Source organism: Ischnura elegans, chromosome 12 (assembly GCF_921293095.1).
Source record: "Ischnura elegans chromosome 12, ioIscEleg1.1, whole genome shotgun sequence".
Taxonomy (NCBI): domain Eukaryota; kingdom Metazoa; phylum Arthropoda; class Insecta; order Odonata; family Coenagrionidae; genus Ischnura; species Ischnura elegans.
This window is the reverse complement of record NC_060257.1, coordinates 57,903,552-57,916,074: the sequence shown is the minus strand read 5'-3', so window position 1 is coordinate 57,916,074 and position 12,523 is coordinate 57,903,552. Positions and strand designations below refer to the sequence as shown.

The 12,523-nt window shown below is 34.6% G+C and overlaps 1 protein-coding gene across 8 annotated transcripts in view; it reads right to left on the bottom strand.

Moving 5' to 3' along the window:
* Positions 1-1,149: 1,149 nt before the first annotated feature.
* Positions 1,150-12,523, bottom strand: part of LOC124169221 (dynamin) — a 72,207-nt gene continuing 60,833 nt past the window's right edge. For 6 of the 8 annotated variants that reach the window (XM_046547745.1, XM_046547750.1, XM_046547746.1 and 3 more), the window contains 2 exons: positions 5,114-5,245; positions 1,150-2,373 (listed from right to left, as the gene is read on the bottom strand). In XM_046547745.1, coding sequence (XP_046403701.1) covers positions 2,307-2,373; positions 5,114-5,245 — 199 coding nt within the window. In that variant the 3' untranslated portion in view covers positions 1,150-2,306. Of the gene's footprint in view, positions 2,374-5,113; positions 9,727-12,523 lie in introns of those variants that run through there. The other 2 variants (XM_046547751.1, XM_046547752.1) reach the window with 2 other exon arrangements.

Sequence of the window (12,523 nt, the reverse complement as noted above, 5' to 3'; positions counted from 1 at the left end):
CGTTTTTTTTTTTTCGATTGAATGGCCAGTGAAGGAAAGTGAGAATGAAGGAGAATGGGTAAATAAGGGTGTTTGTGATGACTAACAAGAGAAATAGAACAGTGAACAGCCAAACTAATGGCAAGTAATCAAGGTTCTACAAGGAGGTTGTAAATATCTGGAGGCGCTGTTTCAGAGTTTTTAGCATGGCCATCTGTTTGCCATCTTGGTTTGACAATTTTTGGACTTGGTCAACAACTGACATTTTGAGGTGGATAAGTTTTGTTCTGAAAATGAACTATATTTGGAGAAAAATGCTTCTATAATCATTAGCATTTCACTGGTTATTATGATATGATTTTTCCCAACATTCACGATATTTATATTAAAGTGCAAACTCTGTTCGTGTTAGCCTCTTTAATGGTGAGGATATCCTTGAAAGTGTACTTTATTCTGTAATTGTTGGATTTTCCTTGGCTACAATAAAATTATATACCAGTATAAGTGCAGGAAAATGTTTAAGTTTACTCTCGTAAAATTTTATTTTCAGCTGAGCTGGTTGTAGAACATGACCGTGGTGATTGATATGAATTTTTCCTTGGGAAAAGATGTTCGAGTCATAAACTCGCAAAGCCTACCAATGAAAGAAGAAGAAAAGGTTTAAAATTGTGCGTTCCATGGTTAATTTTAATGTATTAATGAGTTATGACCAAAAATTTCACCAAATAGTAAGCATTGACCATTATGGCATTGTCAATGTTTTGGTAGAAGTGGGCGTTACCCAAGCACCCCTATTCCTGCCACACTTCGCTCCATCCTCAAAACCAGTGGTGCCCCCTCCAAATATTTATAACATCCTCCAGGTTCTACTAAAATCTGAAAAATATATCATTAGACTTATCCGAATTGTACATTACCTTAATTTGCTCTTCAGCATCCCACAATCCAATATGTGAAAGCAGTATTTAAGTATAATAATTATTATCTGAAATAATTTGGTTAGAGTTATGAAGCCGTGATGGAACCTCCAGATTCTTGGGAAAAAAATTAAAACAGCACCTTTTCAAGAGAATGTCAATTTTCTTAGAAGATATATTAAAATAGAAATTATTTAGTTTTTAACTTAGTTAAAAACAAAATATCTCAGCTGCTTTCAAGTAAGCTATGCTCCAATTTTAAACATCATGTGTATATATGCATATTTAACATATTACAAAGGTGATCCCACAGTTTATTTGGGCATTCATTCGATTGTTCTTAGATACACATTTGATAACTTACAAATTATGTTACAAAGAAATGTTTTGTACAACACTTTAGACAAAAAGCAAGCCCAAAGACAGTAGCAACAATGCATCCACGTCACACAGCCCTGCTTAATTCCATTCGGCATGATTGTGTGATACATGAATCATGTGGCAGCCTTCGTATTAAATAACTCTTTGGCAAGAAAATAAGGAATTGATAACAGTGGAAATTTAAGGTAACCTTACGGTGATACACCTCAGGATTATGATAAATAATTGCTCAATACCATGCACTGGCACATTAACAGGAATAATTGAGGACCTTTCCTTTTGTTAATACTGTACAAAATTGATACATGGTCCTGAGTTCATCAAGTGGTCAAAATAATTAATTAGCACAGCATCATTCCCATCATAATAGATGGCCATTAAAGAGTCTTCAAGGAAAGAATTCCACGTTCTCTCCACCAAGAAGAATGTAATTTTTGACAGTGATATATTTCATTGTTCGTTTCACTCACTTCTCATCACAGAAGCACTTCTGTGTGCTAAATCGAAGTGCAACAAATTCCTTGTCATTTAAAGTCTTTTCTCTTTATATGGAAAGCACAAGGAGAGTGAAAACAATTTCACAAGATGAATTCGGAAAGCGGTAATAACAAAGAAAGTAAATATTTATACAATCTTTCCCATCATCGATAACAACAAGACACTAATTTTTGTGCAAAATCACAATGTCTCTTCCACATAATATCAAGGGTTGCTTCAGAAATGATTGCGATCGTAGAAGGAAACAACTTTCGACTCAGTTGAAGAAGAAAAAAAGACCGAGTCGCTTGTTTATGTTAAGATAAAAGGCCCTGAGCTGGTTAGCAGAGATGAGCAATATATATTCAATTGACTGGAGTCATTATGGGGAAGGAAGTGGTCCCTTTTAAGGGCAAATATCCTCGTCACCCCACAGTCACTTGTACACAGCACCAGGCCCATACCCTGCGACACCATATCTCCATTATAGACTGGAGTACACCGATGCTAACAAAATTTCCCTTTTCATTTGCTTTAATCCCATCCAAAGTCTCAGTTAGGTCGAGCAGGTATGTTGGGCCTGTCAGGAATTCTGGGAGGTATTGAGGGTACAGGACGCCTAGAAACAAAAAAGCAAAGAAAAATAAAGAATAAAATCATAATGGCTGATAATACGTAAAAATAATATGCCAATTACCAAGGATTTAAAAAAAATCAGTGCTTAAGAACATAAGCAGGCCATAAATATGAAATAAAATCCAGCCAGGGAAAATTAAGGGCGAATAAAAGGTTCTGAATATCTAGCAAGCAAAAGATAAGAGGTGCTTCAATAATAAGATTTACTGTTGGCAAGACATTTATTCATTTGAAATATATACTTTTCAACAGCTTTTCATTTTATTTTTTTCAACAATTCTATACATACCAATGTACATTTCCAACAAAATTGTGCAACTGATATATATATTTATATATATTTAATCAAAAAAGGAACAACATTTTTGGTTTGTCGTAACCTTTAATGCCATATCTACACATGAATATAAATACATATGAAATGTTCATCATTTGAGCTTATGTGCTTCACTTGGCTGTTAGTTGAAAGTTGAAAGCCAATGAAATCAAGTGATAAACATGCTGTAATCTCAAAAATATTGCCCCTTAATTGTGAAGTTTTCTTACAATAGGTACCCTTCATTTAAACTTCATTATTTGTCCCCGCTTATCACACATTAGACACAAAACAAAGACACAACAATGGTAAAAAATGCCGACAGCTTAAAGAAAGACCCGACAGGATTTTTGAGATCAAACAATGATATGCTATAAAGCAGTACATGTCAATCAGTATCCCAAGGAAATGACAAAAACATGTTTATAGGAATGTCTTTGGTACATGGAATCAAACAAAAATATGTAAAGTCAATTGAGAAGATTATTATACATTATATTACGCAAAATATACATGCCCATTTTCTGGTTTAGTATGCTTCTTTCAAGAGGTAACTAAAATATTAAAATCATTATTTAATTAGATATCTACAAAGTTTCATAAAGAACTCTATGAATGAACACTCAGGAATTAATACATTAGTCTTTGCATTTTTTTATATGAGCACTACTCCACCTAAATGTTTATATGCAATTATATATTTCATGTCAATATTTACATTTATCAGTGTGTGCTAACAGTTACTACTTTACAGTCATGTGAATCCGAGGAGTTTTTTTATGTATGTACATCCTTCAGTTCTACATTGCTTCAATGATTTTAATTGACTTCATATATGCCTATTTTTATATACACACCTATTACAATGGTTCTCTAGGAAACCAAACCTTAGGCAAGAGCATTCTTGGAGTGCCCATTCTACGTTGAATGAGTGGTAATAACATACTGGTAATCTTTAATAGCCATGCTATGATTACTTTTCATGTTTCCAGATTAATTGAAATTCCCACAATCATCTTAATACTAGCCAAGGTTTCTGCCATATATTTTTTTTCACTCGACCACGCCTCGATACCACGACATTTAAGAACATTAGCATATACCAGCATAAGGCTTTGTTATGAAAACTGCCAACCTCTTTTTATGAAAAGGCCAACAATTCAGACAACAAGAATATAAACGTTCATTGGAACCTAATTCCTACCAGAAATTAGAAAAAAAATTAGAACCCTCTTTCAACTATCAATTACAAAGCGCATATTAAAACTAAACGACATGGACAGTATCTGTACAAGAATCATTCACTGGCCTTGTTATGATTCAATTGGTCACATTAAGAGAAGTTTCTATACACCCATTTACATGGCATTAAAGATGCACACACCTAAATACGCTACTCTCTTAATATCGAAGATACACACAGACTTAACAGCATGTATCAAATGAGATTAAATCCAGAGAGACTAAGCCACAAATGGAATGAGATTCAGGAATGAGACAATCAGATTGGAGCAAAACAGCATTACTCTCGAATATCTTTACCTTAAATGCACAATAAATATACCCTCTGCACACTGAGTACCTTGGGGTATCCTTGAAATTTCATATTCTCTTGACCAAGGGACCGAGCCCAAAATATGCCTACACAATTAAATAACAACTTTATTTTATTTTTTTAAAGAGCCATTCAGAACTGACTATTGACATTTGACATTCTATTGGCTCCATTATGCACTAGTGTCAATCTCTTACAGTGTCAATCTCTTACAGTGTCAATCATCTTTTTGTCCCTCGGCGCATGCTACAACCACGGACAATAAGTTTCAATGAGACTTATTGTCCGTGAATGAGAGAGAAAAAAAAAACAAGGAGTGCAACAATGGTGGGATTTCGTATTTTTGCCCAACAAACACATGAAGGTTAGGTGCAGACACATGACACCCAATCACACAACGAGGCATCCGCAAAATTAAGGCTACAGCCACAGCAGACACTGACAACCATTAGTCCCACTCTGGGATAGAATTTCTAAAAGCCAAAATCGTGTGACAGCAAATCATTGCAAGAAACATCAACAACAGCAGTAAACACCACAAATCCTCACCCAATACCACCCTCTTCGTTTTAACAGCTGACGAAATTTATAATCAAAGAGGACTGCTCTTTCAAAGACCTTCATGAAATTTCATTGGGTCAAAGTTCCTATTGTACCTGAGGAATGTTTCATTGAAGGCGGAAAAATAAGCAACAAATAAAGTTCATTTAATTTGTTTACAAAACTTAAAAAAAAAAAAAAAGTCCTGCAGACTTTTTTTTTCATGAGGAAGGGATCATATTATTAAAGCACACTATTGTTTATCTCAGTCGAATCGTTGTTACGGCAGCACTCTGAATATTTCTATTTTACTTTTTGCCTCGGAATTGATCCATGAGCTCGTTGACAGCAGCCTGTGTCACTGCCTGCCCGACAGCCTGCTGGACCCTCTGTGGTATGGCCGGCATCCCAATACCACCGATACCGCCAGAGCCCCCGCGAGTGCTTCACAAACGGGGCAAAGAGATTGTTATGGCAAATTGACTGACCAAACTTCATCATTCGATATAGACACACAAAATTATCTCATGCTGTTGTATAATAATTAACCATTAAATAACAAGTGTCTATCAAAGAAACCCCAAGAGTTTTTAGTTTTTACACAACTTTGTATTTTAAATGAAAACAAATGAATGTTAATATTGGTCATGCTCTGCACCTGAATCCAATTTTTATCATAGAAAAACTGTTGCACTTCGCCATAAACTTTATAATCTATACGATTCTTTTCAACTCACACACCAACAGCCAGGAGCAAGACAATGTAATCATGCAAGAACACAAATATTTATATATTTATACTAATTCTAGGAGCAGGTGAAGGAGGAGCAAAGGCTGGCTTGAAAATTAATTCCCCAGGGCCGTACTCTTCGGTGGGCAAGGTGAGAGGTGAGAAATTACAATGCTAAAAAGGGGAGTAATACACTGAAACAAGATAAAACACTAAGAGCTGCACGTTTGTTTATCTTTTAGTGTTTTATCTTGTTTCCGTGTATTACTCCCCCTTTTAGCATGGTAACTTCTCACCCCTCACCTTGCCCACCAAAGAGTACGGCCCCGGGGAATTAATTTTCTTTCAACTGTTTCACAGCCGTAGATCGTTCAATCACTTATAGGAGCAAAGGTGTATATTAATTGTCCCTGGAAAGGAGAAGCAATCCCCGAAGTACTCCTCAGCTTGCTTCTCCTTCCAAGGGACATTAACTTTCACACAAAGAACATTCATCACCTAACCTTCTGTCCATTCCCTCACTTCTAGAATTTGTACTTATACCAGCATTCTAGCACAATTACTTTGCCTAGGACCTGATAATGGCACTGTGAGTTGAAACACTAGAGTGCAGTAAATTTTTTTTACAGAAAAGTGAAACAGTTTTGCAACTATGGATACCTTTCCACTCAAGCCCGAATCAATCGATATCAATGCTTATCAGTATGTACTCACACTTGCTTGATAAAAATAATTTGAAATAAGAGAAATTATGTGCTTAGGTGTATGAAAGGTGCAAAATATTTCCTCAATTTCATGTTTAGCATAGTAGTTATATAATTTAGGCCAAGAAATCCCAGGTCTATAACACTTTCCCATTCCATCACAAAAAATATACACACTTCAGGGCAAAAATTAAAGATCATCGTAAATAAGCACCCAGAATTAGAAATTAAACTTCAAATCAATACTTAAATTGAGATCCAATGGCTCCCTGCATACTTAAGGCCATAATTAATTTTAAAAAATATGAAACTAAATGAGAAAAAATTTTCATGAAATACCAGTGACACCATTGAACATTTGTGCAAAAACTATGTATCTAAGCAACTGATTTTAAATTATTCACAAATACCAAAGAATTAAAATATGTAACTTGACAAGAGCTTTGATAATTGTAATTGTACTATCAAACAATCCCCAAGAAAATTGGTTTCTATGATGACAACCCTTACATCATTGATTAGAATAATGATAAAAGCAATGTTAGAATAATATCTAACACATTCAAAATACATACAAGGTGATAGAGATCTTTCGTAGCAAAATATTGTTTGAAACTTAAGATTTTGAGTCTAAATTTTGATGCCAGCAGTATCATTCAGCCATATCAGCTTTTCAAAGAAATCTAGATTGAATCACAGAATGATCTGTTTTTCCAGAGGGGGCTAGAAAAGATATTCCATAAAATTTAGTAAAATTACATTTACAGTCCCAGTTAACCATTCCTCAGAGTAACTATTGAAACACAATTAGGTCTTATTTGGCAATTTAAACCATTTTCCAAACAGGAACGAGTCCCTAATACAGTCAACAGCTGTACATATTCAAGATTTCGTCTCATCAATCAAAAATTCTCTTTCACAAATCAATCAATCAGAAATTACTTTTCACGTTATCAATAACATAACGGCATGATGGAAAAAATATATATCCTCTTTAAACCCTTCACTTCATTCGCAGGTATGAGCTCAGATTTAAATGCAGCGTTTTTCATGAAATGTCCCTCGCTATTTTTTTTAATGGTAAGGCCACTATGTAAGTGTTAATCCTACTTCCCTTGAGCTTTTGGAAAGCAGCATTCATAAGGCACCCAGCACTTTAAGAGGGGCCCAAAAAATTTAAAAAATCTGAAGTATAATTACACGAAAACCTGCTAAGACTAAATATTACATTGACAAAAAAAAAAGTAGTAACTCATCGGAGCAACTGCGTACTTTAAATTACATTATAAGAGTGAACTTCAAAAATCGAAGAGTGATTATCACTAAATTGTAACTCTCAAATTTATTCCCTTACAGATAAATACCACTGTTCCCCCATAAAGTGTAATGGAAGACATACAAGGGTTTGTTATTTGCTATGCCAGTCAAAGTTGGACTAGCTTAACATACCTAGGGTAATCTTAAAAATAAATAGTCATTGATTACGTTAAATATAGATGCTGAACCTTAAGCCTCTAACTTCATCTGTATAAAATCATTACGTTTTCCAGACCACAATTTTCCCACCAGGAGGAAAAAATACTAATCATATTAATCGTTTAAACTGTTACCACGCTAACAGCCTAGATTACTATGGTGGCAGTGGGTGAGATTTGTTGGTATATCACTATGTAGAAACAAAAGTTGTACCAGGATGAGTCAGAGGAAGCATTAATCAAAAAACAACTAAGTACATAGCTTTAGGCAATTGCAAAAATTTTTCTTTTAAACACCATTTATCCAGGAGCATAACATATCTGAACGAATAATGCCCAATCACAATGCATCACGTTTCAATCAGGTACTTGTGGACCACTTTTGCCAAGCATATCTCAGCAGTGTCTAAAGTATAAGAAATACGCAACCGACAACATGCATATCAAGTCCACACAGAAGAAGAAACGTGCTCTCGACTACTATAAGTCTTATTAAAAGACTGAATGCTTAAAACTCCTGCCAGTGCAGAGAAAAATGAAACATACAGTGAAATCTGAGAGATTTTTTTCTCCTTTTCAAAAGACCTCTGAAAGGGACTTAATCCGTAGTACATACTTGATTTTCAGCGATACAATGAGATGTGTTGCATTGAAATGTGTCAATACAGAAAAACGATGATTCTTGTCACTTTAAACATCAGTATTTCGTTGTTTTCAACATTATTGAATACATTCATTATGTTCGATCGATTTTAATTAATTTAGCTCTGAATGAGTTGCCAACCTCAAAGGCAAGTATCCACTTTTAATAACCTTAAACTGAGTTATGTCATCCCACCCATATAATAATTAAAGGTGATGACTGCCCTTCAACTGCATAAATTAATATCATGGCATCTGAAGGCAATTACATTCCAGAAAAGATAAATCGATGTGAAATCGATTTGCAATTGATTTTTACATACGAAAAAACATTCCAGATAACTAGTCAATTTCATACCAAATAATTCCTCACCCTCATTACCCACTGAATGTACATGGTTAGAGAAAAAATACTCAGCATGATCAAAATAGTCATCCATTAAGTCCGCATCAAACCTCTCTTTGGAAATAAACTTGAAATAAAGTTTAACAATCACAGGTTATCACCAAAACATTTTGGTCCCCACACAAACTTTTTTAAAAGGATTTCACTGTATGTTAATATCTAGGGTGCAGAACATATACTAGCTCTCCACATCCTAAGCTATGTTATAAACACCCATTTGGAAATATAATTTCTAAATAAAAAAATCACTTGAGTATGAAACACACAATACATTTCAGTCCAACGACTGACAAAAATTCCTGAAGAGGTTCACTAAAGTATCGTTTGATTACAAAACAATACATGTACAATCAGACCCAATAAAATTATAATTCATGACAGGTCATTTATGCACATAACTTTAGAATATAAATTTGCCAAAACAACTGACTCATGGGATTTTTCATATTCAATCACGTCCCATTTTCTTAAACAAATATTTCCTTTCAAAGTATCACCTGTCAGTATACTATTTACAGAGCTTGGTATTATAAAAATCTTCAAACTGGACCATTCATACATGACTTCATTACATGTACGACCAATAAGTGTTTGGCAAGCTCAGTAATTAGCTATGAATTGAAAAGGGGGAAAAATAGCCAGGAAAATATTCATGTTGAACCTGCTAAAGTACACAGAATTGTTTTGTGCATTAATGTTACGTGTCACAAAGATCAAACTGGCGTTCCCACGGAAATCTAAGTCTCGCTCCTTATGTTCGAAATGCATAACGTAGGCAAGATGATGATGACGACGACGATACCTCCACACCCTATACGGCACTTGCCCAATTGTTACAAGAGAAAGCAAGGGAGAGATGGAATGAAATGAGACAATTCATAGGGTAAAAAGGCTGTAATGAGAGGATGACCGAATGAAGAGAAATGCAGAGGCAACTTGGGCAAGCTGCCTACTGCCTGCCTGAGCGCCTGCAAAAGACAAAGAGACAAAAGATTCTCTTACACAAGAACCAAACATGTTCAAGAAAAATCCTAAGTGAAATATGTACTTTTGGAAAGTTAAACCTCCACGAGCTTAATTAATATTTACAATAAAAATCATTGGTAGAGAGAAAACTCTTCAAATTAACATGACAATTGCCAAATATCAAAATAGGGTTCAGAATTTTGGACTTCCCTTGAGGGAAGTTATTAATATCCATACAAACAATCCAATGATTACAGTCCAGCTGGTGAGAGTTGTCCGATGACATTTCAAAAGGAGGGGTAGATTACCCTGCACCAGCACGGTTGGCAGCCAATTGCTGTCCCCCAAACGCACATTACACCCTCGCTTAGTCATACAATGTTGTCACATGCATATGAAGTACTGAAACAAGCCTGAGCCACCAAAATAAGCCCTTTCTTTGAATCACCAAAATAAAGGATTCTTCCTATGGGTCCTTAATGTTCATCGTCCCTTCTGGCTCCCTCCTTCACGGAACCATTTTGTTTACATATGACGAGGATTTTTCCCTTTCTAACCTGGCAACCTTGCCCCCCCTACCCCGAACTAGACTTTTCTGTCATTGGACAACTCTCAGCGGCTGGACTGTACTTATCCACAGTAAAATTTTCCTGACATACTGAATTCACTCCCTCGCAACATGATCAGGTGGGTGCAATGGAGTGAAACCAATCATTCAGTGAAAATAAAACGGTGGAAAAGTAAAAGCCCTTCAAGATTTAAAGTTATACTACTGCAATCCACATAAGCATCCAGCTGATAAATGTACCATTTACATGGAATAATAGCTAGTTATTTTGACTTTCAAATAAGCAGCAAATGGAATGCTGATCTATTTCTATCATAAAAGAGACAAAAATAGGATTGAATGTAGAGAGAATGGTGCTCAATCCTATGACACCAACTCCAAAAAACTGGTAAGCAAATTGGATCCAATTTTTAAATTTTTAAACATCAATTTCCTTCAGCTTCCAAACGCAGTTACGTCAAGAAAAAATATTCCACCGGTGACTGAAATTACGAAGGGCAAAGAGAAATTGTCCTAAAAATATCATTTCTTTAGAAGCTACCCCATATTAAGGCCTGGTTACACGGTACATTAACACGTACAAGTTATTGTACGTTTGCGTGAATGATTTTTGTGGACCGGAACTGGACATGTATGAATGCATGAACCAAAATAGAAGAGGTTCTATTTTCCGTTCATGCATTTGCACAAGTTGGGTGGTTGCACGGTGCATTTTTGTGTTCATTCACGCATTCATACATTTAGACATTAACCCGTGCATGTTAATGTATTGTGTAGCCAGGCCTTTATGCATTGAAATCAAAGCCAAATTAATGATGAAAATAAAAAATGCACCACTTTCCACATTGAAATTTAACGATTCCAACCAATGAATCAGATTTGTATTCCTAAAATTATAATTTCAGTCAATGAGGAAAAAACCATCATCATTTGAGTATCTCATCATTGAAAACAGCAAATTTAATGTTGTTTTGATAACGTGACTGATTTACTATTATCACTGTTTTCATCATTGAAACTATATAGTAAAAACAGCAGTAACGTTATCTCCAATCATTTCAATTAGTATGAAATAAGACCCTGTGGCACGTCTGAAATATTATTGCTGATAGAAAACTAGTGATGGTGAACATACAGAATATGTATATAAGTTTTAATCACTAGATTGTAGATGATGCTGTATTTTACATACATTTAAGCCCTCTATCCAACCCTTTATCATGAAGTTGGGAGGGAATAATTAATGCTGAATCATATGATAATTTTTTGTGCAGGTGATTTGGTATTGAGCTTTAGCTTTCAAGTAATTTAAATTTAAAACTCTGTCTATTATTTTACCAATCACACGGAAAATCATCATCAACAAAATTTTCATATTAGCCATTGTATTTTCAGTGTTTATGATGGTTGTGACATAGCACTCTAATTAATGACTACCTGATATGGAAAATGGACAATGATGTGCATAGAGGTAGCTTTTAAAATTCATCATACATTCTGATGAAAAACAATATTAACAGAGTAATTATTTAAAGAATGGCAAGGGAATCACCACAAAACAATGCTGATTCTCATTTGACTCCACTAGTCCCTCGTAATTTTACCACCATGAAGATTGAATGGCAAAATAGTAAATAATTTTTACAATATTTCTCAAACTAATTACATCTGCTGATAAGAGTAAAAAATGTCTGAATGAATGTAAGCAGAATGCACATTCAAAAAGTCATTTTTGCCATTCTGACGTCTGCAGTCAATTAAGATTTTACAGTGGCATTGCTCTAACTTTCATAAAATTTGTCAAATAGCCAGTTCTACGCCACAGAGTGAAGACATAAAACATTATGCAATAATACAAAAAATCTAAAGTTCATAACTTGAACTATCAAACGATGATAAAAATCCAGGAGACATTCAATATTAAGAAATTTACCATGCCAACTTTGAACATTCAATGCCTACTTCGAATAATTTTCACTGATACCACATTGGACACAATTTACATTCAATCATCCATAGCAAAATATTCTTTCTCAAATAGAAATATCCTGATATAAGACCCTCAAACCACTCAAAAATATTTTATTTACAATAATGCTATTAAGATTATGACTTCGGCAATAAACTAAGTTTTGATCATGGAATTCCTTCTGCTGGAACTAATTCATTTTCTCCTTTCACAATTTTTATTATTAAAATTATGTAATTTCAACAAATGAACACATCACTAA